This window comes from Mastigoproctus giganteus, chromosome 3, assembly GCF_048544385.1.
Source record: "Mastigoproctus giganteus isolate SK-2022 chromosome 3, ASM4854438v1, whole genome shotgun sequence".
NCBI classification, from domain to species: Eukaryota; Metazoa; Arthropoda; class Arachnida; order Uropygi; family Thelyphonidae; genus Mastigoproctus; species Mastigoproctus giganteus.
The window spans coordinates 212420637-212448334 of NC_143577.1; the positions used below are offsets into that span (position 1 = coordinate 212420637).

The 27698-nt window shown below is 38.7% G+C and overlaps 1 protein-coding gene across 4 annotated transcripts in view; it reads left to right on the plus strand.

The window, feature by feature from the left end:
* Positions 1-27698, plus strand: part of LOC150088662 (serine/threonine-protein phosphatase 2A 56 kDa regulatory subunit epsilon isoform-like) — a 258149-nt gene that overhangs the window by 163786 nt on the left and 66665 nt on the right. For all 4 annotated transcript variants that reach the window (XM_090369609.1, XM_090369608.1, XM_090369611.1 and 1 more), the window contains exon 8: positions 27251-27304. In XM_090369609.1, the coding sequence (XP_090225735.1) occupies positions 27251-27304 (54 nt within the window). The remainder of the gene's footprint in view (positions 1-27250; positions 27305-27698) is intronic.

Consider the following 27698-nt stretch of genomic DNA (forward strand, 5'->3'; position numbering starts at 1 on the left):
AAGGTGATTGGCTCCCTTAGTATTTGGCCAACATTCAAATTCAGTGGGATTGTGTGAAGGCAAAATATCTAACTCTGCTGATTGGGCGGTGAATTGAGTGTTGATTCTATTAACTGATTCATTTTGTTTGGAAAACTTATGAGTTTTGAAGCACATGGTTTTGATTTGCATATTAGTATACAGATCATTAAGAGCAGACAGTTTATCTATTAACACAGGTAAGAAATTGCTTTGCAACCATCTGCGACAGACTTACTTACCGACTCATTCTCGATTTCTGGCCTTAGGTTGTCCTGTAAGGTATATTATGTTTTGGTGAGCATATTATTAGCATTGGCAGAGGCATACGATGCAAGAAAGCAAGCTTATACAGCATCAGCCAAAAAAAAAAAAAAAACCACCCATCCATTCACTCCAGAAGTTTGTTTAGTTCAGCCTTGAATTTATTTAAGCTGTCAACTTCTACAATGGCAGATGGAAGTTTGTTCCAGCAATCAACCGCCCACTGGCTAAAGGCAAATTTCCGCACATTTATTCTACAACTGTCTTTCCTCCGTTTGAATTTATCCCCCAGTGTGGAATCTGAGCAAGAGGAAGAATCCCATCAGCATTGAGCTTGCTCAAACCTTTCAAGGCTTTATACACCTCAATCAGATCACCTCAAAGGTGACTAGTCTCCAGAAGCTGCAATTTTCAGAACTTAAGAACTCACCTCAGTGCTCATCCTGTTAGACACAACTTACGGTTCGTCATTTTCTGGTTGAGTGTACCTTATATTCAACCATTCAATCAAACACTTTCCGGTCACTCTTAACGTTGAACATCTCATCTAATTTATCTCATATATTAAGAAGTGAAGCTGATATACAAGAACTTTTCATGTATTTAAAACATATTGGCCTGTACAGGAGCATATAATTTAACATCTCTAACGATATGTTGCCTGTAAATAAACTGTGAACAGACACAATTTGGCCTCAATAGCCCTTGTGTCGTTAATCCCAATAACAACAACAGCAGAACTTAAGCCTTTCTTAGTAACAGTAACCCTTTATTTCACTCACTAATCTCATTGCCCTTCTCTGTACTTGTTCTAGCAGCTCTTCATCTACATATATTATATCTAATTTCTTAAGTCTTAATTATAAATTTATCCACCATTATGATAAAAATTATATCTGGCAAGAATAGTATGACTCAGGATGGCATGACCAATTGCAGAATTCCTCTAGGTGATTCTACTGTGAGCCTTGTTTGTACTGACTTTGTATATATTTAAAACTTTTTCTGGAACATTACAGTAATGCCATATGTGATTCCTTTGTATCCTGCTCGTGCAAGGAAGAGCAAAGAAATTAAATGCAAACTCAACATATTGTTAGATAAGATTAACTGTCTAAAAGAAAGAGTTAATTCCCTTGAAGAAATGATCAGAGGAATGTCATCAATTACCAGGTTTCCAACTGAATGCTGGAACTTTTTCTTTTACATCTTGCATGGAGGGGAAGCAGGCATCGGTCCCACAAGAAGCTGCAATTCTGGGTGACTTACTTGTCAGAAAGGCCTCCATAGCTGATTGGTCAGGAGCAGGAGTGCAGTAGCACACGCTCTTTGAGTAGACCGTGGTTCAAACCACTGTCTGCTAAATACAGCTGATCTGCCAACCTGCACTGAACCAGCATGGCAGATTATGGTCCGTTTTCCTCAACATGAATTGTTGAGGAGGCTTCCATTCTGCAGTGGAGTGATAATGGCTGTAGTTTACCTGGTGTTTTTTTTTTTTTTTTTTTTTTTTTTTACTTGTCAAAGGAACAGTGATTATATTTTGTTATAAGGACAAGTAGAATTGACCAGGTTATGTCTGTGGGCCAAGATTATTGATATCATATATAACAGTTTTAAAAGAGCAAAATATCTCTTAAAATCTTTTTGAATTATCTTATAAAGTTGTATTGTTAGGTCTTCCTTCAAAGTTACAAGATTATGTTGAGAAAAAGTCACAAGTTAGGAATTAATATGAGCATATCTAGAAATTTACCCAGGTATAGTAAGAGGGAATTTAAATCCCAAGCCTTTTCAATCAACTATAGTCTGGAGAGACTGCAAGGCTATAGAGTAAAATTTTTCTCCGCATGGCCTGCATTTGTTGACAGAAGGGACTGCTTTTCTAAAGACTGAATTAAGATGTGCTGGGGGATTTTTTCAAGCCCCTTGTTAAAAAAAACTAATTTGAGAAAATGTAACAGACTGTTTTAACTGGCAATTACCCGTAGCTGAAATTATTCTCAAGCAAGCCCCTTGTTAATAAATTCAAAAAGAATGCATAATGATAAAGGAGGTGCAAGAATATTTGCAGGTGATATTGAGGCAAAGTTAGATGTTTGGGAAAACGTTAGCTTGGGGAGTTACATTAACGGCAGCTGAAAGCAGAGGGAGATTTAAATTCTTCCATTATTGCTTTTAAAAGTCCTATTAGTACATTCACCAACTTGAAATAAGTAGTGAAAGTACAGAACCTACTGGTGGAATCTTACAACACTGAAGCAACAAGAACTTTGTAAGGCCATTGAATGACTGTTAAACATTTGTATATACACAAATGTGTACCTTAGAAATATATAATATTTGTGAGGCTTTATGAGCTTATTATTACAGACTTAAATTATTCTTTATTTAAAACACACACACACACACACACACACACACTGGACTACTTGGCTTTTTCTCCTTTATTACACAATTTGTGTATAGTACTCATATATATATAGTTGCAACCTCACCTTAGAGCACTCAATCCTGAAAAGTCATTGATATGTTCCTCAAAAACATTTGTGCATTAGTTTGTGAAATACCTCTTCAATGACTTTTGATAGTAATTTCTCATGGGAATGAACACAGACTCCCATGTTTCCTCAAAAGTAACATGGGGAACTAACTTATATAGGTTGCTGCAGGTAAGGAGCTTACCCAGTTCTACGGATACTCTTTCAGTGGTGGTGGCGTGAAAAACAATTCACCCATCCATACCCTCCAAGAATTTGTCTAGTTCTTCCTTGAATTTATTCAACCCATCCACTTCCACAACAACATATGGACTGAAAGCAAACTTTCGCACATCTATCCTGCAACCATCCTTAACTTGAATTTATGCCCCCTCGTGTAGTCTCAGCAAGTGGAATAATGCCATTTAGCATTCAGCTTACCCAATTCATTCAAGGCTTTAAACACTTCAGTCAGACTTTCCCGCAGGTACCTGGTCTTGAGACATTGCAATTTGCAGAACTGATGCCTTTCTAGGTAAGAGCACCTTTTGTTCCCATCACCAATCTGGTTGTCCTTCTCTGCACCCATTCCAGCACATCTACATCCTTCCTAAAGTAAGGCCTCCAGACCTGTATACAATACTCAAGGTGCAACCTGACCATGGCTTTGTACAAAGGGATAATCACCTCCTTATCCCTGCTAGCAAAGTTTCTCTATGTCTTTGACAAAACCCCATGAGCTGTCCTGGCAGTATATCTGCACTGATCAGAGAATTTCATATCTGACTGTGCAATGACCTTCAGGTCTTTCATTTTCCACCACCCTCAGTGTAGTACTACACAGTTGATAGGTGACTCTGGAATTACTGCTACCCATGTTCAGTACCTTGCATTTGTCAATGTTAAAGTTCAGCTACCATTTCTCAGCCCATTAACCCAGTTTTTCTAGATCTTGTTACAGTAGCTCATCCTGATTCCTGTCATTTCCTACCCTGCTAACCTTTGTATCATCTGCAAACTTATACATTAAGGCTGATATACCTTCATCAATATCATTGCTAAATATTGAAAACAATAGACTCACAACATTGAACCCTGGGGAACTTTGCTAATAACATTAGTCCCTGAAGAGCAGTGCACAGTAATGCCCCAAGCGATTCTGTGATCAAGTGATACTGCCCTGAATTAGCTCTCTTTCTTGAAATAGAAATCATTTCCTTATTTAAAATATCATTAACACACAATTAACTAAGCTATAGTGAAGAAATCAACTTGACTAGATTAAGAAGGAAAGCAACCTTTTCTTTTCTTTTCTTATACACATTAACTACTAACCCTCTTGTCCTTAGTCACAGAGTGGCACTGCTCCTGCTTCCACGTGGCAGGGCTGGTAACTTGGTAGGGAAAAGCAGGACGAAATGGAGCAAACTGACTCCAATACCCAGGAATTTATCAGGTACATGGATCCGAATATAACTGATCTAAGATATGAGGAATCTAGTCCTCCCGGAGATACAATTAAAATGATTATAAAAGGTGAAAGAAATGATTCTCCACAAAGAGGCTAAAAACTGATATCAAGACTTTAAACACCCCAACTTATCTTATAATACACTCAAGAACTGAGAAATTGGTAGGTCAATTGTCAGCCTTTCTCATACAAGAGACCCTTGAGAGTTATGTCGGCCCACCAAAAAATGTTAAGAGATTAAAATCTGGCAATATTTTAATAGAAACGGCCCACTCTAAACATTCTGAAAGATTGTTACAAATGACAACCTTTACAGGAATACCAGCAACAGTATCCCCTCACAATACCTTAAATACCCCAAAAGGTGTCATTATGGAATGGGACCTTCTAAATGTACCGGAGGAAGAAATTTAAAGTGAACTACAGGAATAAATGTTAAAAGAATAACAATAAAAAAAGAAGGGAAAATCACTCCCACTAGGAATCTAATACTCACTTTTAACACACCAAAACCACCCAGATCAGTAAAAGCTGGATATCTACATTGCAATATTAGACTATACATCCTGAATCCTCTCTGCTGTTTCAATTGTTAGAAGTTTGGCCACTTGCAGACTGTATATAGGGGTAGTGCAAACTGTAGTTCTCAAGAGCACGCCACTTCTACTTGTATATCAGAGAACCATAAATATGCAAATTGTAAAGGAGCATACTGTATATTCAAGAGTATGAAATCTGGTAGAAAGAAAAAAAGAATCCAAAAGTACAAAGCGGAAAATGGCATTTTGTACCAAGAAGTTAAAAAAAAGCAATAACAATAAACACAGGAAACAAACCAACTTATGCTCAAGTTATTACTACAATCAAAAGGACTCTGGAATGAGACTTCCTAATTCAAAATCTGTTGGAACACAAACAAATGTTATAATTCCTCCAAGAGAATCAATCTCAGAATGGCTCGCAAATTGTACAAAGCATCTCCACCACAAAAGCAACAAGAAAAAATGGTCAATACACCTGTCTTTTTCACCGGAAAATGCAGAAAAGTAATCAAAGAAAGCAAAGGTAATGCAGAAAGAAAAATGGCAGGATAAATGGATACAGAGGAGGTAATAAACCTCAGAGAGGATCCCATACTCAAACTTTTTGTCGAAGAAAAAATGGATGCAGGAAGACCCCATTTCCAAAAAAAGACAAAACCAAGGCAGACAAAGTGAAAACATCCCCAAGGAAACAATCCGATGGATTATCTAACACTAAATGACAGATACAATTATCCAGTGGAACTGTTGAGGTTTTTGCTCAAACATTAATGATATCATAGACCTCATTACCCAGCATCATCCACAAAGTATCTACCTACAAGAAACATATTTAAGATTACAGGATAACAGTACAATCAAAAATTATACCATATATAGAAAGAACTGCATATCAGATACAACAACGCGAGGAGTTACAATATTAGCTAACAACCACATTCCATCCCAAGCAATACTGTTGAACACACCCTTAGAAGCAGTTGCAGTCCGGCTAGCAATAAGCTTCAACATTACCATAATGTGAATATATATCTCCTAGTCAAGATTTCCCTTTGAAAGATTTTGAAGAGCTGATTGCTCAACTACCACTTTGGGCTTTGGGGCGATCCCAAACTAGATCAGAAAGGTAAACAAATTTGGAAAATAATAAACAAGAACAACCTTATGGTCTTGAATGATGGCGCGCGCACGCACGCACACACCATCAAAAAGCAGCTCCGCAATAGATATATCAATCTGTTCCTCAATACTGTTCCCGAAGATCAAATGGTTTGTGCATGAGAACCCATTGAGCAGTGACCACTACCCCATAATTTTGAAAATTATGAAGAAAACCCCATGCCAAGCCATCAGTCCATCTTAGATGGAAAATATATGACTTGGACTAGGAAACCTTCAGAATACTAGCAAGACTAGACCGGAACGTCATCAAACAAGAATCAGTACAAATAGCAGTGAACTGTGTCACAAACACCATTCTTCAAGCAGCAAAAAAGACAAATTAGTGTCAGGAAGTTAAAAAATGAGAGAAATAGAGCCTGGAATCACTTTTGCAAAATTCCAACAACGGACATCTTGATTCAATTCAAGAGAGCCAGAGCTAAGGTTGGGAGAATGCACAAAATCAGCAAAAAAAGCGAGTTGGATCAAATTTGCATCCACTATAACCAGTTCCACACCTACTACACTTATCTGGAAGAAGATCAGAAGAACGACAAAAAGTCCTCAAATAAATCCATCCCCATTACTAAACTGGAAAGGACAGTTAGTCACAAATACCTCAAATATTGTCAATGTTCTCAGCGAAAGCTTTGCATACATATGCCAATTCTGCATACTCAACTGCTTTCAAAACTTACAAGAATGAGGCAAAAAAAAAAATAAATCTAAAAATTTCAACTAATTACTATGAACAATACTACTTGCCGTGGTGCCTCCGTAGCCAGGTGGGCAGGAGCAGCATTGCATAGCACATGCTTCTTGATTAGACCGGAGTTCGAGCCCATGACCACCAAATACAGAGGATGCGGAAAGGTCAGGGAATGACTACCGCATATCCCCGGAGCAATATTGCCTTAGTTGCTAATGCTTCTAAAAACCAAATAACATACAAACAACAACTTGCCACTCATGATAGCAGAATTAAAACAAACCATGCTACAGACGAAACACAGCACAGTTGGTCCCGATGAAATACATTATGCAGCGATACAAAAATTAGATGAACAATCTCAATTAGCCCCATTAGATTTATTTAATAAGATATACCTTGAGAATATCTTATTAAATAATTTTCTGACCAATGGCACCACACAATAATACTAGCTTTCCTGAAGCAGAGAAAAGACCAATCGAACCCACAGAACTATCGCCCTATAGCTTTGACCAACTGCTTGGGCAAGATCTTGGAGAAAATTGTCAATAATAGGTTAACATGGTATCTATAAAACAATAACCTTCTCAATCCTGCACAATATGGTTTTAGGAAAAATCACTATCTTAGATTTACATACACCAATGAGCCAAAACATTATGACCACCTATCTAATATGAAGTTGGACCTCCACGTGCAGCCAAAACAACTCGTACCCGGCAAGGCATTGATGCTACAACATTTCTAAATGTGTCTTGTGGTATCTGGTACCGCCGCATAACCAGCAGATCCTTTAACTCCTGTAAGGTCCATGGCTGAGACACTGCAGATCGGAGTTGCTGTTCCAACACAAACCACAGATGCTCGATGGGATTGATGTCTGGGGAATTTGGAGGCCAGGGCAATACTTGGAAGTCTTCCTCATGTTCCGCGAACCAGTCTCAAACAATCCAGGCAGTGTGGCATGGAGCATTATCCTGCTGAAAGATGGCACCGCCAGATGGGAAGACCGTTGCCACGAAAGGGTGTACCTGGTAAGCAATGATGTTTAGGTAGGTGGTAGATGTCAGAGTGTCTGGCACATGGATGGCTGGATCCAGGGTATCCCAGCAGAATATCACCCAAAGCATGACGCCACCGGCTTGTTTTCTTCCCGCAGTGCATCCAGGCGCCAAGCGCCACTTCCCTTGGTAAATGACGCACACTTACTCTGCCATCCACATGGTGCAACAAGAAACGTGATTCATCAGACCAGATGACCTTCTTCAAATCACTCAAAGTCCAGTTTCGATGCTTGTCGAAGGTGATGTCGCCGGTGAACTGTGTTAGCATGGGCACTCGGAGTGGCCTGCTGCTATGCAGCCCCATTTTCAGGAGGGTTTGATGTACTGTGTTGTGACACATTACTCCCATCACCGGCATTCCAATTACCGGCGAGTTGCGCCACAGTTGTCCTTCTGTTGCCACGTACCATCCGGGAGAGCCTTCATTCACCTCGAGCATCGATGAGCCGTGGTCATCGAACAGCATACTAATCACGGCTGACTGTGAGCACCCCACCAGCCATGCCGTTTCGGATATGCTCTGACCCAGTCGTCAGGCCGTTACAATTTAGCCTTTGTCAGACTCGCTTAAGTCTGCTGCCTTTCCCATCTGAAGAACAAGAGTAACACTGATTAACGGAGCTCAGTATCAGGTGTGTTTTATACTGTGTTCTGACCCGTGCACGTGCCGTAGTTTGCCTGCAGTTGCTTCGATTTGCATGACTCGCTGGTCATAATGTTTTGCCTCATCGGTGTATACATCTGGAAAATCAGATAAGAAACACTTTCCTCAGAAAACAATGAGTCAGTTAATTTTGATTAACTATGACTTGATATACACGAGCAGATTTCTTAAAAATCGAATATTCCAAGTTCGACTTAACAATACGCTTTCCAGAACATACTCTCAGGAAGAAGGGGTCTCTCAAGGATCTGTACTAAGTGCTACACTTTTTGCAGTCCACTTCACCATAATAATAGAACAAATAGCAGCCAACAGCATATAAGGACAATAGAACAACAATTACAAGGAGCCATAAACAAAGTCATAAAATAGACAGAAAGAAATGGATACAGAATTTCCACACAAAAGACCGCATGTATACATTTTTGCAGGAAAAGGAATCTCCATCTTGATCCTTGACTCAAACTGAAAGGGCAGATCATCCCAGTTAAAAATAATGTCTGTTTCTTAGGGCTTGTTTTTGACAAAAAATAAACCTTTTTGGAGCACATTAGTCACTTAAGAGTTCAGTGTCTAAAGAAAATGAATATTTTAAAGGTTCTGTCCACTATATCCTGGGGAGCAGATAGAACAATACTATTATGATTATGTCACCTAATCGTTTGTTCCAAGTTAGACTATGGTGTCCCAGTCAATGACTCGGAGAGACCTAGTGCCCTGAGATGGCTCAATCCAGTACATTCACTGCATGCTCTGAATAGCCCTTGGAGCTTTCCTCACTTTGCCTGTATGCAGAAGCCCAAGAACCTCCACTACAAATCAGAAGACATAATACTTTCTTATGCAACTAAAATAAAATCCCTGCCAGGTCACCCCTACAGGAAATTCTTTTTACACCAGAATTGGAACAACATTATGAACAACAACAAACAAACAATAAACCTACGAGCGTGAGATTAAAAAACCTTCTCCTCAGCAGAGATCTTAACCTGGATAATATAACTCTACTGTCAAAGCAGTCTACACCACCATGAATCATCAAACAGCCTACGTATGACTTCTTCCACATTTGAGACAAACAAGCACTTCTACATATTAACTGTCAACATCTGCATGCTGTTTACAAGTTGCAATTTTTACCCTACAGGAAATTCTTTTTACACCAGAATTGGAACAACATTATGAACAACAAAGAATCAATAAACCTACGAGCGTGAGATTAAAAAACCTTCTCCTCAGTAGAGATCTTAACCTGGATAATATAACGCTACTGTCAAAGCAGTCTACACCACCATGAATCATCAAACAGCCTACGTACGACTTCTCCTTCCACATTTGGGACAAACAAGCACTTCTACATGTTAACTGTCAACATCTGCATGCTGTTTACAAGTTGCAATTTTTAGATCATCGCTTCCTATATACAGATGACTCAAAAACTGAATATCATGTGGTAGTGGCACATAGCTGATATCACCACAGCCCAAAAACTCCCAAAAGACTGCAGCATTTATACTACACAGCTGCAAGCCATTATGTTAGCATTAAACCAAATTCAACACTCAAGCTCGCAAAAACAGCATCATTTTTACTGACTCCCTTAGCTCCGTTATGGCTATACAAAATGTCAATTCTAATAAACACCCACTGCAACAACAAATTCAGTGCCGAGTATCAAAGCTTCTTGAACAACTACTTAACATTAGATTTTTCTGGATCCAAAGTCATATCGGAATATGGTAACGAGCAAGCAGACAAAGCTGCTAAGGAAGCTAACAGCAACATTTCCACACCCGAATCTATTCCTTCCACTGATTCCAAAAAAGTTATTCATCACAGCAGGATACACCACTGACAACAGCAATGGCAAATATTAACCAGTAACAAATTGTACCAAATTAAAAGTTTACTTCAACCGTGGAAATCCAGCATAGGACAAAGCAAACATGACAAAATGATGCTCACAAGGTTAAGAATAGGACACACTCATTTCAGCCACTGTCATCTCTTGCGAGGAGAGGACTCCCCCCACTAAAAGAAATTGCTTCAAAGTTCTGATAAGCAAACATCACTTTCTCACTCTCAAAACTATACTGGAATATAGGAAAAGTATAGCAGATGTTTTTCAGTTCCTCAAGGAAACGAAATTCTATAATCTAATATGAAACCAAATATAATTTCTGCAGTAAGTTATAGTCTGTGACTCTTGGAAACTATATGTAGCAAAATACGAATACAAAAAAACTGCTGTAAAAACCTTCCAGATGCATTTTAGCCAGGTAGCTCTTGCCCAAGAATTTATAAATCAATCAATCAATCAATCAAGTGCCCATCGGTGACAACTGGCTTCTTCCACTTTACCATCTCTTTATCCATAGCAGTGACTTGCCCTTAATGCCACATTGCTTCAGTTTGTATAGCTTTTTTATGCACAAGCTTGCCACCTTTTATGCACAAAACATCTTTATTCCATTCAGGATTTATTTTTAGCCATAACAATACAAATGCACTGTAAGACTGGTGTCAAGTAATATTTAAAATATGATAACCAGCCAGTGATTGTTTCTCTCACATGTCTATGTTGCTGTTCTGGAGTGCATTGACTGCTCCTTTTGTGGAATGCAATCAAGAATTGCATACAGTGTTTTTGTCATTCCTGTTACTACCTATTTTGCAATATCTCATGATAATAGTATTTCTGCTTTTTAAAAAAAAAAAAAAAGACAGTGGTGATATCTTTTGTAAAATAAAAGTTGGAATTATAAATCTCATTATTTGTTGTTATCAAGGGGAGTTCTGGTGTATTTTTTATAATTGTTCCTAGCATACTAAGATTTCTTTTGAGGAGCATCTGACCTTGTTTGTATGCAGTAAAGCAATTATCATATATAACATTCTGTACTTTTAGTTCACATGCAAGACCTGAAACTGCAGTAGAATGTCGATTATCTGAAGTGCCAATTATCTGAACCACTGACACTCCCAAAAAAATTTACAGTATCTACTTTTAGTGCACTGGTTATTGCTGAAATATTACTCCTGCCACTTAATACATTCATTTCCGATAATTTATTCAAAAATATATGCATTATAGCATATAAATAGTCTTAATTTGTCATTACAGGAGTTAAAAATCAAATATTGGCTTTAGCTACTGTGTGGACCCAGGACACAGTCTCCCGTGACCTTGATGCGTCATTTACTGTTGTCTGTTGTGAGTGCAGGAGTATGTTGGGGGGGGGTTAGCTTTCATTGTCTGCTTCGAGTCACTGCAGTGCGAGGTTATTGCAGGCATTTTGCTTCTAATCACTCAATGTTGATAGCTATTTTAAAGTGAAATACTTTGTCATTTTGCTTTTTAATTTTAATACTGTTACCTTTTGGGTCAATAATAGGGTCTATGGGCAAAAGAAACTGCAATGTGTTGTCAGTTGAAGACAAGATAGCAATTATTAATAGACTGGAAAGGGGCAAAACCAGTGTATATCTTGCTAAGATTTTTAATGTTGTTAAAGCAACCATATCTGACATAAAGAGCAGAAAAAATGAAATTTTGAAGTTTGCTTAAAAGTTAGACAATGAAGATGGCTCTAAAAAGGGAAACTATGAAAAAAGCTAGTGATGAGAAATTAGAAGATTCTTTTTATTTATAGTGTCTACAAAAGTCAAGGCAAACCTATTTCTGGACCTCTGTTATGCAAAAAAGCATTAAAATCGAATCAAAAGTTTAAAAGCTCATCTGAATTTAAAGCAAGTACAGGATGGCTTGAAATTCAAGGAAAAACTTTATCAGGTGATGTCCTGAGAGCAGAAGATGAAGGTTCTTCCAAGGATGAGGTTTACGGTGCAGATGAAACTGGTCTTAATTGGAAGTCACTTCCTTATAAATCACTTGCATTGTGATGTGAAATGGCTGCTCCTGGTTTCAAAGCTAGCAAACAGTATTACATTTATGGTGTGTGCAAATGCAAGTGGACAGCATGTTTTACCATTATTGGCGATTGGGAAATCCAAGAATCCAAGATACTTTAAAGGTGTAAAGTGCCTACCAGTACAATATAAAACACAGAAAAATACTTGGATGAATTCCAACATTTTTTTTTTGGATTGGTTTAGCCAGGATATTATTCCAAGCATGAAGAGGCATCGAGAAAATGAGGGTCAAGCTGATAGTTTTACTAATTATCGATAATGCACCATCCTCTTGAAAGACTGAATTCAGTTGACGAGAACTTCATTGTCTGGTTTTTACTGCCAAATGTTACAGCTCTGCTGCAGCCAATGGATCAAGGTGTTATAGAAAAACTAGAAAAGATGTACAAAAAACAAGTCTTTTGTCACTTGCTACTACCAGAGGGAAATGAAGAGAGCGTAGTCGAGTTTTCAAAGAAGCTCAACATTAAGGATGTTGCTACATGTTATCAGATGCCTGGAACATGTTGGAGGGAAATTTGAAAAAGGCATATCATAAACTTTGGGGTTCTGCCCAAAGAGATGGTCACACAAGTGCCAGATACGAATGAAGACTTAGGTGAGATTGTAACTTTATTTCAAGGGTTTTCCGAGTGTGAGCAAATGATGTAGAGGCATGGTTAAACAAAGATGCTGATGATCCAGATTATCACATTTTAACTGAAGAAGAAATTGTTGCATTAGTCCAAGATGAAGAAAGTGCTGACTTTAACCAAGGCGATTCTGATGATGAAGAGGAAGGGGCTCACTCACGCAGAGGTCTTCACTGCACCATAAAGTGCAATAGCATGGTGTGAGCAACAGTCTGAATGCAGTTCTATGGAGATACTGCTATTAAAGAGGATGAGAGAGCTTGCCATGAAAAAAAAAGACAATCTTTCATGGTTCAAGGAAACATTCAAGATTACATATTTTAAAAAAATAAACCTTCCCAAGATTCATTATAATTCTTATTTGTGTGCAATTACTTGTGTTTGTTTATTTCTGTTTATGTAAAAAAAGTGTGATTTATAGTTGAAACCATGTAAAACAATTAGGTAAATTCAAAATAAATATAATATACATATTTTTCTTTAAAACATTTAGTTATTATTTACAAACCATTTCCTAAATCAGTTATTTTTTATACTTCATATTTCAAAATACAGTAGTCATAACCTTGTGTACAATAATTTGATCGTAGGCCTAAGTACACTTTGTTTCATATAAACTGGGTGTTCTTGTGTATGTTTGATTATCCAAACTATTTCATTAATTGAGCCAACCTTGATCCCAATTAGTTCAGATATTCAAAGTTCTACTGTACTCTTATTCCTTTTTTTTTTTTTTTTTTCATAAGTAGCCTTGCGCTTGTACTGTCACAAAGAGTTCATATTTTGATGCCATATTTTACAAGCTTGTTGGGGATATGTTACCTAAAAGGATACTATTCTCTTATAGTGCTAATTTGTTATTTGCTTTCCTCATTTTATCAGTTAGTTCAGTTAACAAAATGTAATATGTGCGATAAACAAAAAAGGTTTCGGTGACGTTGTATGAAAGATGTATCACTGGTCCTTGAGGTTGTCACAGACATTCTCTCAGATATGCCAGACAAGCTGTACTTGCTATATGGGAGTCTAAAGCGCTGATGGAACTGATATTCGGGTGACATTCAAGTCGAGTGGATACAATTTCGGCAAAGTACGGATGGTCTGTGACAGCCAAATCCTCTGCTTACACCTTCACGATGGTGGGACTGTTAGTAATCCTGGGTATATCCCCCATGTGCAAGCACAGTGGTTGACCACCCAGGTGTGAACCAACGTAAGCAGGGGTTGGGGGTGTGGCACCCACACCACATGGAGGAATGCTGCCCCCTCTGTGTTACCAGGCAATACTAGGTGGTAGATGACTCTTATCAACTGGTACAATACCACCACCTTGCTTATTGGAGGCTTGAAGTGGTGGAACCCATGTTTAGTCTCCAGAGCTAAGTTCTGGTCAAGCCTTCCCCATCTCTTCTATCATGCAGTATGACTGATGACTTTTGAGGTTATGATGGATATCATGGTGAGATCCAATCTTCCTTACATTTTGAGGGTACAGCTCTAAAACGGTGTTTGCTGGCTGGCCGCTAGTTAAGTACACTGGATACCTCTACTCAACCAGATAGTGACTGGAGGGAGTCCAAGTAGTTTGTATGCAGGGGGCATTGTTGAGGCCACGTTATGTCAAGGATCTGGGTATATTCTTACCATGTGTACGCCATATCCAAAAATTCCATTGCTTCATACAGGTATGAGGTGTGTTCGTGTCAGGCAGCACCTGGGATTTCTCCCATCTCCGCGTGTGTTCGCTGTATTGAGGACAGTACACTGTCAAGCCAGAGACTTGAAAGTGTGTGGGCCATGTCTGTGCAGTGTGATGTGTTGTGCCCATTGTTTGTCCGGCTTATTGGCCGGCAGGCCCGCAATTGGGCCCTGATATTACCCAAATAGCCACGTGGAGACAAGCTGGGTGTGTTCAGTATCACAAGTTGCTATGGCTGGTCTTGCCACCTAGTTTCCTGGGATTTCAGTGGCTAGGACCTAAAAAAATATATATATATTATGCATTTGACATTAATGCTTAATGGGATTGCTGTTAGGAAATCGCTGGTTTGGGTTGAACACTAGAGATGTGTTAAAAGGCCTAATAGGTTGGGCAAAATTTTGATGTTATGAAATTTAGACATGTGAGGCTATAAGCTAGATAAAAGATAGTGTTGGTTGTCTTAGAGATTTACACGAAACTGGTAGAGTTTAGACGTTGATTAGAATTTGGTGGCATTGTTAAGGGATGTACTTAGTTGGTTTAGTGAGAGAAGGGAGAGGCATCCCCAAAGAGGTCAGTGGAGACGTGCTCCACCAAGCGAAGTATGGGGGAGGCAGCGGGGGAGAGACAGAGACCTGTCTCCTCCCTCCCCTGCCTTGGGATGGGGTTTTAAAGGGAACCGGGTTAGAGTACCCAGTTCAGATTTCCAGTGGCGTGTCGGCAGCAAAGCCGCAGTATGTCTTTGTTGGTGATGGTTGTCATGTCCATGTAGTGTCGAATCCAGTAAGAAGGTCAAGCTGCCCATCCCATTCTGGGAGTGGGATATGTTAGCTGGCAGTGGAAACCCACCAGGCTAGGGGTGGGTGGGAGATACACACATTTACTTCATTCATAATCTGCATTCTCACTCTACTTGCATCATTATTTTTTTTATTACTTTTTTCTTATTTTATAATCCCCCCCCCCCCCCCCAAGTTTTATATATATATATGTATGTATGTATATATATGTATGTATTTTTTTTTTTTTTTTCCACTCACATTCATCTATTTCTCACGCCAGGGGGGGAATGCAATGATGTGTAATGTAAATTTAAATACTAATTAAAACTAGGGTTAGTGTGTACTTAACTGTAACATTTATGGTTTGTGTTCTTTTTCTCACAAACTTACACTTTCATTCATTCTTCTAGCTCATTTCATTTATTTGCTTTCTGCACTGCACTCTCTGGGCATCTCAACTTACTGTTAATCTTCAGTTGTGGTGCAGGCCATGGGGGAGTGCAGTGATAGTGTTTATGTGGTTAGTAAATGTTTGTTAGTATATATAAAGTAGTGTAAGTTATTTTTAACTTTGTATTCTTTCGACCAATTATTTGTTCTTCCACTCATTCCATTCACTCTCTCTTTCTCTCATCCTAGGTCACTCTTTCACCAAAACTGCCATTTATTCCCTTTTACCATAATTCCTAGTTCGCTCAGTGCCCAACCTATTCATTCTGTCTTTCATTCTCATTCATTCATTCTTCTTTCATTCTATATTGCATCCCCTTGCTACCAGTTTACTTTTTTTTTTCCCCAGCAAATCTGCTTCCCTGGCTGCCTGTACATCTCCCTTACCTACATAGTTATTTATTTGGTGTGGAGCCCTAGGTTCCTACGCATGGCAGGGTAGGAAGTTTTGTCATGTCAAGTTTTTTTCAGGGCACAGAATACTGCTATGCTGACAGTTTTTAAGTAATTGTCTAGGTGTGGTGGGAAAATTGGGCAATTTTAACTATTGATTGTTTAATTGCTGGGGAATTGAATTGCCATTCTTTGGATTGTTCTGTGCATTTTGAATACTTGGTGTGAAAGATGTAAAGGCTTTATAATTTTCCTCCTCTATGATGAACAGATATTCTTCTCCCCTGGGAAGGGGGCCAAGCTGTGCTATTAGCTCTGTTCTGGGGATGTCATATATTATACGTTCATATAGAATGTGTGCCCAGTCTTCACTCTCGTCACTGGTACTTCATACAGCATGTTCCCCTCACTTTTTCTTACTGTTGAATACACCATGAATTTTCAAACTAACAGAGTAAGCTTATCTGCGAAAAGATCTAAACCGCCCAAAAACACTTCGTAATTCATTTCACAAATATACGTAGTCTCAGTTCTAATCTCAACGATGTTCATTTCCACTTGCAGTCTGCCAAACCCCATGTACTTTTTCTGGCAAAATCTGTTTTCGGTTGATTCAACTACTGCTCATCTCAGATGCCCAAATTATTCGCTGTATGATTCCTTTCGCCTCAAAGGTGGTACTGTGCATATATCCGTTCTGATATTCCCTAGAGACTTCGTAATTTGGAATCTCCTCTTTTCAATCTTCTCTGACTTAAAATCTCTCTACCTCATTGTGCCAAATTCATCTGTTCTCTTTACCGTTCTCCCAACTCCACCAATCACTTGGAGCTCTTCGACTTCCTCTCTTTGCAACTTGACTTTCTCCAGTCCAACTTTCCTAACAGTGAGGTAATTTTCCTTGGTGATTTTAATGTTCACAATGAAGGGATCCTCTTACCAAGAGAGGCTCAAGTTCTGCAAATTGCAGTAGCTGGAGACTAGGCACCTGCACGGTGATCTGATTGAGGTATATAAGGCCTTGAATGGGTTGAGCACGCTGAATTCTGATGGGATCCTTCCACTTGTTCAGATTACGAACCTAAGGTGGCATAAATTCAAATTAAGAAAAGACAGATGTAGAATAGATGTGCGGAAATTTGCCTTTAGCCAACGGGTGGTTAATTGCTGGAACAAACTTCCATCTGTCGTTGTGGAAGTTGATAGGTTGAATAAATTTAAGGAGGAACTGGACAGGCATTTGGAGGGAATGGTGTGATATTTTTTTTTTTTTTTTTTTTTTTTTTGTTGGCCGATGCTGCATAAGCTCATACATTTGCTTTCTTGCATCACATGCTACTACTCCTCCAGCTGGCTTCCATTTTCTAGTCACACCGACCCAGCTGGTCGAGATGCTTTTGCAATTACTAGTGACCTTGCACAGATTGTTCATTTACCGACAAGAATACCAGATGATCATAACCATACAGCCAACACGCTTGATCTTTTTCTCACAAACAACCCATCTAAGTACACGGTCGAAGTGAGTGGTACTTTAGGCACTTGAGATCATAATTTGGTAATTGTCTCTTCTCCAAAGGAGCCTTTATCTCATGGCGGCTATTCCCAACCTTGGGTTGTTTGGCATTACAAGAATGCAAAATGGGATGATCTGCGAGATTTCTTTTCCTTGATCAGACTAACGTTTCAAAACTTCTGATGTCAACGTTGGCTCAGATCGTGTCAGCGAAGTTATTCTTGTAGGAATGGAATCTTTTATCCCACACTCCACTTCAAAATCTCATCCTTTATCTAAACCTTGTTTTTCCAATAAATGTGCTAAGGCCGTTCAGGAGAAGGATGTTGTATATCACAATTGGCTTGTTTCCAATTCTTCAGTTTCATTTTCTGCCTACTCCAAAGCTCGCAACAATTGTAAAGCAGTTATTAATCAGTCCAAACTAGAGTTTGAACAGGCCAAGAGTAGAAAACTTGCTTCTTGCCCTAATGGTATCTGAGCATTCCGGTCTCTTGCCAAAGCTATTGGCCGCAACTTTTGCCCATCTCTGCTCCCACCTCTATCAAAACCAGATGGTTCTGTTGTCACTTCAGCCAAGGATAAAGCTGACTTGCTGGCATCCCATTTTTTTCCAGTTTGTGTATTAATGATCTTGGTAGAACATCTCTCACCATTCCCAACATGCTCCATTCAGTGCCTCCTGTGGTCTTCCTTCAAAGGGATGTCAGAAGGATTTTGACGAATCTTGATGCTAAGAAAGCTCCAGATCCAGGTCCCACTGGTATGTCTCCACTTGTTCTCAAAACCTGTGCTCCTGATCTTACTCCTGTTCTTTGCCACCTTTTTTTCACTTTCTTATTCCAAAGGTATTTTTCTTCTGCTTGGAAATTTGCTCATATCCAGCCAGTTCCTAAAAAGGGTGACAAATCCTTCCCATCCAATTATCGTCCCATTGCAATTACTTCTACTCTTTCTAAAGTAATGGAGAAATCAATTAACTGCCAACTCTTAAACTACCTATTCAGTCTGATCAACAATCGCCAGTGTGGATTCCATTAGTGTCGATCCACTGGTGATATTCTGGCTTATGTTACCCATTTATGGACAAATTCAGTGGAAAAGTTCGTTGAAACACAAGCAGTTGCTCTTGACATCTCACCAGATTTTTGATTGTGTTTGGCATGAAGGTCTTCTAAACAAGACCTTTATGCCAAATGCCGATCTCCAGATAATTCTCCAGTGTGACAAAGACAACTTAGTTTATTTCAATCCTTCTAAAACTGTCTTGTCTTATACCTACCATTATTGTCAGATATTGACTGGAACTTGTGGGTTGGTCACTCACACACTAGTAAGACCTTTGTAGATTTATTGGATGATTGTTTTCTGCAGAAGCATGTTCGAGAGGCAACCAGAGAGGGTAATACTCTTGAACTGGTTATGAGCAGTGATCATTCGTGTATTAAGAATTTGTAGATAAAGGAACCACTAGGTGGCAGTGATCACATTGCACTGACGTGGGATTTACTTAAAAGTATAATTACCATCAGGGTTAAAGGAAGGGGTTTTTGCTTCCGTAAAGGTGACTACAGTGGTTTCAGACAGTTTTTAAATTCTGTACAGTGGGGATCAATTGATGATGTTGCCAACAGTAAATTCTAAGTTGGAAGAATTTAAAGAATTAATCGTGGAAGATACTAAACATTTCATACCTATTAAAAAAAATACTGTTCAAGGTTTAGTCTTAAATGGTTGTCTAATGAGACTCGTGACAGAGAAGAAAAATGCATGGGGTGTATATAAATTATCAGGTGACACAGATGCCTATGGCAGATATAATCTAGTCTGTAATCAAGTCACAAAGGAGGTTAGGCAAGCGAATGCAGATTATGAGAAATCTTTGGCAAAGATGCTAAGAAAAACAGCAAGGATTTCTTTACTTATATAAACTCTAAAAGGAAGAGGATGAATCAGATTGGTCCACTTGATATCGATGATTCAACTGTTGATGATCCTGCTGAGATAGCAAGCAAACAATGAGTATTTTGCATCTGCATTCACACATGAGGAGTTATTAAGGATTGAAAATGCCAGAAGGTTATCAAATTGTATCAGGGTGCTTAATGATTTTGTAATAACTGAGAGCAAAGTGAAGGAGAAATTGTTAAAGTTAAACATAAGAAAGGTACCTGGGGTAGATGGGATCTATCCAGTTATATTAAAGGAGGCGGCAAAGGAACTAAGCAAACTCTTAGTCATAATTATGAGCGTATTCTTGGACACAGGGGAAGTCCCCACGGACTGGAAATGTGCAAATGTATCCCCAGTTCACAAAGGGGGGAGTCAAAGGTGACTCGAGTAATTACAGACCAGTTAGTTTAACTTCTGTTCCGGGTAAAATAATGGAGTCTTGTTAAAGATGCATTGCAGGATCATCTAGACAAGACTGCAGCAATGCAGAAAGTCTTGTCTGACAAAATTGATTGGATATTATGATGTGGTTACAAAGGAACTGGATGCAAAAAATGATTTTGATATTGTATACTTGGATTTCAGGAAAGCTTTGGACACTGTTGTGCATGGAAGACTACTGTACAAATTGGAGCAGAATGGTATTAAGGGTAAGTTGTTACAATGGATAAAAGGATGGTTGAGTGGGAGACAACAGAGATTGGTAATGTGCGCTGCTCTTCGTGGACTAATGTTATTAGTGGAGTCCCACAGGGTTCTGTGTTGGGTCCACTGTTGTTTTGTGTATTTATCAATGATATTGATGAAGGTGTATCAGGCTTAGTGTCGAAATTTACAGATGATACAAAGGTTGGCAGGGTTGTTAATGACAGTAATGGCAGTGTGCTACTGCAAGAGGATCTAGAAAATTTGGGAAGATGGGCTGAGAAGTGGCAACTGAAGTTTAACATTGAAAAATGCAAAGTACTGCATATGGGTAGAAGTAACCCCAGAGTAATGTACCAACTGTGTGGTACTACACTTAGGGTAGTAGAAAATGAAAAAGACCTGGGAGTAATTGTGCAGTCAGATATGAAGTTTTCTGAGCAAGGCAGACAGGCTGCCAGAGCAGGTCATGGGGTTTTGTCATTGATATACAGAAATTTTGCTAGCAGAGAAAAGGAGGTGATTGTCCCTCTGTATAAGGTAATGGTCAGGCCATGCGTTGAGTACTGCATACAGGACTGGAGGGCTCATTTTAAGAAGGATGTAGATTTGTTTGAGCATGTACATAGAAAGGCAACAAGGTTGGTGAGTGTAATGAAGGGATCCTCTTACCAAGAAAGGCTTAAGTTCTGCAAGTTGCAGCGGCTGGAGACTAGGAACCTGCGAAGTGATCTGATTGAGGTGTATAAGGCCTTGAAATGGTTGAGCACGCTGTATTGTGGTGATATTCTTCCGCTTGTTCAGATTATGAACCTAAGGGGCATAAATTCAAATTGAGGAAAGACAGCTGAAGAATGGATGTGTGGAAATTTGCCTTTAGCCAGCTGGTGGTTAATTGCTGGAACAAACTTCCATCTCTTGTTGTGGATGTTGATAGGTTAAATAAATTTAAGGAGGAACTGGACATTATTTAGAGGGAATAGTTGTGTGAATTTTTTTTTTTTTTTTTTTTTTGGCTGATGCTACATAAGCTCATATGCTTGCTTTCTCACATCACACGCCACGATTACTATTACCTCTAAAAAGGATTCTTATGCTACTATGCTTACCTTTGGTGACACTCCAATTTCTAGACAAGATGATATATCTCTTTTGGAGATTATTCTGACTTCTAATCTCTCTTGGCACCATCACATTACAAATATTGCTTCCTCTGTATCTAAAAAAATATTTTTTTTGTCTTTTGCTCTCGGTATTACTTTTCTTCTGAAAACAGCTCTTCACTCTGTACAAATCGCAAATCCGCCCTACCAGGGAATATTGTTCCCACATCTGGGGCGGTGCCCTCAAAACCTCTCTCAGGCTTCTAGATTCCATTCAGAAGAGGGCAAATTAGGTTAATTAATGACTCATCTCTAACAGAGTCTCTCCACTCACTGTCTCACAGACATACTGTTTCTGCTGCATGCCTTTTCTACAGATACTTCCATGGGCACTGTTCTTCTGAATTGGCTTCTATAATTTCCGGTCTCTCTTTCAAAACAGTCCGAACGCATGCTGCCACCAGCCAACATCCATTTACTGTCAACTTCCAACTCACAGAACTAACTTTTCATCTTCCTCGTTTATTCATTCAACTGCCGTTTTCTGGAACAACCTTCCTTCGTACGCACTTCCTGAAAATTAGCCTTCAGAAGTTAAAGTCTAACGTCAACAAATATCTTCTCTCGTCTTCTCAACCTCCAACCCAAGCACAGTACTAAGTACTATAGGTTGTAATACCTCTCGTGTTTGGTGTTTTCATAAAAAAAAAAGAAAAAAAAAGAAGAAAGAAAACCTTTCATTTTTATCATCATTGCCCCAGTGGTGATAAAAATTCAGCTCATCTTGACCCAAGGAGCACATTCAACAATTTTGATTTGATAAAGTATGGCTTTGTAAAGGGTAATGGTATTAATGGTAAGTTGCTACAATGGATAAAAGGATGGTTGAGTGGGAGACGACAGAGAGTGGTAATGTGCGCTTCTCTTTAGGTTCACTTAAGGTTCTTGCATTTTAATTTTATTTGATTACACACACACACACACACACACACACACACACACACACACACACACACACACACACACACACACAAAGCCATTAAATATTAGAGAAAAATATTTTTTAAAAAAAAGTAGTTCCTGAGGATTCAATTCTATTTCAACTCAAATAGACCCAAGGAGAACAGCAGGGTTAAAAATCTGTATTCAGTAATGTCATTTCCTACTTATGCATTAGTAGTAGTGGCATGTGATGCAAGAAAGCAAGCGTATGAGCTTATGCAGCATCAGCCAAAAAAAAAAAAAAAAAAAAATTTTACAAAACAATCCCCTCTAAATATTTGTCCAGTTCCTCCTTAAATTTATTTAACCTATCAACTTTCACAATGACAGATGGAAGTTTGTTCCAGCAATTAAGTAGGTGGAGTTAATTTGGATATATTTACTAAAGACCATTTTGTGATGGTTGGATTAGTAAAGGCTAAACAATGCAGGTAGCTAGGTAAAGCCCTACCTCAGAGTATTCTCAATTGCTGAACTTTTTGTGGGTTTTGTGGAATCCTGTCATTGGTTGGAGAGAGGGAGGGAGGGGGAGAGAGAGAGAGAGATCTATGGTAAATATATATGCTTCAAAACTATGAATTGCTATCATGTATCCAAATTATTTCAGAATACATGATTTGTATCCTTAACTTAACCTTGCATTCCATTCTTAATCTTTCTACCAGTAATTTGTTCCCTTTACATTGTGTCATTTGGTTTTTGTTTAAATTTTTGTTCAGGAGTAAAGGGAAGGGTTTTTGCTTTGTCTGAGACCACTGTAGTCACCTTTATGTGACTACAGTGGTCTCAGACAGTTTTTAAATTCTATACAGTGGGACCAACCGATGAGGCACCTCTGTAGCCAGGTGGACAGGAGCAGCAGTGCACAGCACACGCTTCTTGATTAGACCGGGGTTTGATCCCTGCCCACCAAATACGGAGGATGTGGAAAGTTCAGGGAATGACCACCGCATATCCCCGGAGCAATATGGCCTTAGTTGCTAATGCTCCTAAAAACCAAATAACAACAACAACCAACCGATGATGTTGCCAACAGCAAATTCTAAATTGGAAACATTCAAGGAATTGACCTTGGGAGCTACTAGGCTTTCCATACTAACTAAGAAACACTATTCGAGGTTTAAGCCTAATGGATGTCAGATGAACTAATGAGACTCCTGGCAGAGAATAAAAATGCATGGGAGGCATATAAAATATCAGGTGACACAGAAGCCAGTAATCAAGTAACAAAGGATGTTAGGCAAGCGAAGGTAGATTATGAAAATTCTTTGGGAAAGGATGCAAGGAAAAACAAGACTTATTTACTTATATAAATTCTAGAAGTACGGGGGTGAATCAGGTTGGTCCACTTGATATCGATGGGTCAGCTGTTGATGATTCCTGCTCAGATAGCTGACAAACTGAACGAGTATTTTGCATCTACATTCGTACACGAATTCTGTAGGAAAGTCAAGAATAGAAGCTCGTTAAACTATAACCGGGAGCCAAATGATTATGTAAAAACCAAGAGAGCAAAGTGGAGGAGAATTGTTGAAGTTAAACATAAGAAAGGCACCTGGGGGTGGATGGGATCTATCCAGTTATATTAAAGGAGGCAACAAAGGAAGTAAGCAAACCCTTAGCCATAATTATGAGAGCATTCTCGGACTCAGGGAGGTCCCCACGGACTGGAGATGTGCAAATGTATCCCCAATTCACAGAGGAGAATCAAACAGTGGCATGAGTAATTACAGACCTGTTAGTTTAACTTGTGTTCCGGGGAAAATAATGGCGTCACTGGTTAAAGAACTGCAGGATCATCTCGACAAGATTGCAGTTATAGTTCAGACGCAGCATAGGTTTGTTAAGGGGAAGTCTGGTCTGACCAGTTTGATTGGATACTGTGATGTGGTCACAAAGGAACTGGATGCAAAAAATAATTTTGATTTCAAATACTCGAATTTCAGGAAAGCTTTTGATACCATTGCACATGGAAGACTACTGTACAAATTGGAGCAGTAGGGCATTAAGGGCAAGTTGCTACAATGGATAAAAGGATTGTTGAGTGGGAGAAGACAAAGTGGTAATCAATGGACACTGCTCTTCATTGACTAATATTAGTGGAGTCCCTCAGGGTTTGGTGTTAGGCCCATTGTTGTTTTGTATATTTATCAGTGATATTGATGATGCTGTGTCTGAAGTATAACTGCAATCCTGTCTAGATGGTCCTGCATTACTTTAACTAGTGACTCCATTATTTTTTCCTGAAAATGAAATTAAACTAACAGGTCTGTAATTACTTTTGTTGCCTTTTGATCCCCATTAGATCCAGACCTTTGTGGAGTACTCAAGATGTAGCCTGATCATTGCCTTATACTAGGGGTGCTGAACCTATGGCACATGTGCACAACTTGGCACACACAAAAATTTTTTGGTCACTCGGAATTCAGTGTCCCAAAAAATTTTCAAGCTTCGAAACATCCATCAAGGAAACCCCCTTGAGTCGTGATCTGTGCACGACTGTTCTCTCTGCCAGGCAAAATTCTTGTACATCATTGGCCAAACCACATGAGCTGTCCTGGCAGCCTGTCAACACTGCACAGAGAATTTCATATCTGACTGCACAATTATCCCCAGGTCTTTATCAATTTCTACTGCCCTGTGTGTTTTCCCCACAGATAGTACGTTGCTCTGGGGTTACTGCTACTCATATGCAGTACTTTGCATTTGTCAAGGTTAATCTTCAATTGCCATTTCTCAGCCCATCAGCCTAATTTTTCTAGATCCTGTTACAGTAGCATACCATCATTACTGTCATAAACCAACTTGCCAACCTTTGTAACATTTGCAAACTTTTACATTAAGCCTGATATGCCTTCATCAACATTAATAAATATAGAAAGCAACGATGGGCCCAGCACCAAACCCCGTGATACTCAACTAATAACGTTAAAAGCAGTGTCCGCTGATTATCACTCTGTCTTCTTCCACTCAACCATCCATTTAGCAACAAATTGCCTTAATGGCAAACTGCTTCAATTTGTACAGCAGTCTTTTATGTGCAATAGTATCAAAAGCTTTCCGGAAATCCAAGTGTATGATTTTATCAAAATTATTTTTTGCATCCAGTTCCTTTGTGATGACATCGTAATAGCTAATTAAATTGGTCCAATAAGATTTCCCATTAACAAACCCATGATGTGTCTGAACTATAACTGCAATCTTGTCTAGATGATCCTACAATGATTCTTTAACCAGTGACTCCATTATTTTCTAGGCACCTCCGTAGCCAGGTGGGCAGGGCAGCAGTACGTAGCACACGCTTCTTGATTAGACTGGGGTTCGAGCCCGTGACCACCAAATACAGAGGATGTGGAAAGGTCAGGGAATGACCACCGCATATCCCCGGAGCAATATGGCCTTAGTTGCTAATGCTCCTAAAAACCAAAGAACAACCATTATTTTCTCCAGTACAGAAGTTTTAAACTAACAGGTCTGTAATTACTCATGTAGCACTTTGTAAATTGGAGATATGTTTGCACATCTCTAGTTCCTGGGAGCCATCCCTAAATCCACGAATGCTCTCATGATTATTGCTAATGGTTTGTTTGCTTCCTTTACTGCTTCCCTTAATATAATTGGATACACCCCATCCACTCCAGGTGCCTTTCTTATTTTTAACTTCAGCAATTTCACTTCTACTTTCCTGTCAGTTATTACAAAATCATTCTTACTTTTCTTACTTCCTTTGCTGCCTCCCTTTATAAAACTGGATAGATCCATCCACCCTAGATGCCTTGCTTATGTTTAGCTTCAACAATTTCTCTACCACTTTTCCCCTGGTTATTACAAAATCACTTAGCTTCCTGTTAGAGCTTGATAAATTTGTGGCATCCACTTTCCTAAAGAATGTGTGAATGTAGATGCAAAATACTTATTGAGTTTGTCAGCAACCTGAGCAGGATCATTCACTGTGGAACCATTGATATCAATTGGACCAATGTGATTTATCCCCTTCCTTCTTGTATTTACATAAGTAGCAAAGTCTGCTGCTTTTATTTGCATTCTTTTCCAATGGATTTCTCATATTCTGCTCTGGCTTGCTTACATCCTTCATGTCTTGATTGCAGACTAGATTATAACTACCATAGGCTTCTATATCACTTGATAATGTATAAGCATCCCATGCATTTTTCTTCTCTGCCAAGTGTCTCATTAGTTCATCTGACATCCATTTCGGTCTGTCATGCTTTTCAGTGAACTGACCAGCAGTATAAAAGGTTATTTCATTGTCCGTTGGTATTGTATTTGGAATATTATTCCTGTATGTTGTGTATTAGATACTGTAATGCTGAGATCATGCAGTGAGCAGTGCATTATTCCTCCTGATAACATAGGTAATTTGTCATTTGTAAGTGGCTTATGGTAGGATATTCATTTGCAAAAAAGGTAGGCCTGGACTTTTCTGTGTATAGTTGATTTTATAAAATCATCATATGGTACCTTGTTGCCTAATTGGTAATACTTTTTTTTGGCAAAGTTTGCTTTGGTGTTAAATCATCCTTACTCCTCAGTTCTTTCCTCTATCTTCTGCCACTAATTCAATGATTTCATGAACTTGTTTCTTAGGGCAAAGTTTTGCTAATTTGCCTTAAACATTTGTTAAAACTTTTTTCAATTGAATTTAGCCACTTCCCTATTATGTTTTTCTTTATGTGTTTGTTACTTATCAATGAGATTGCTTAACTTATATGATACTTGAAATTTTATTATTTCATTTTCAGCTAGCCTATTGTGTAGTTCAGTTTCTAGAAAAGGATGCAACTCTTACAGAGCAAGTAAGTGATTTTTTATAGAAAATACAAATTTCAGTTATGAAAATGTCAAAGAATTTGAAAATTGATATGCTTAGAAAAAATATTTATTTTATATAACTAATGAAGAGCGTTATCAGTTTGAAAATAAATTACTTAGACACTACGAATGAATAAAAATTCAATATTCTTGGTGAGTCTTAAGTTTCTTAGAAATTGTATACATGTGCAATTACATTTTTCTGAATGGAATGTTTCTAATTTTCTGAACAAAATTTTCTTTTACTGTTCTTGCTTAATTTTTTTCTTGGTAATAGATAATAAAATCATAATCTATAAATTCTTCAGGCTGTATGAGAAATTGGGTTAAAGAATAGCAGTTTAGAAAAATCACATTTTGGGAACAATGTCATATCTT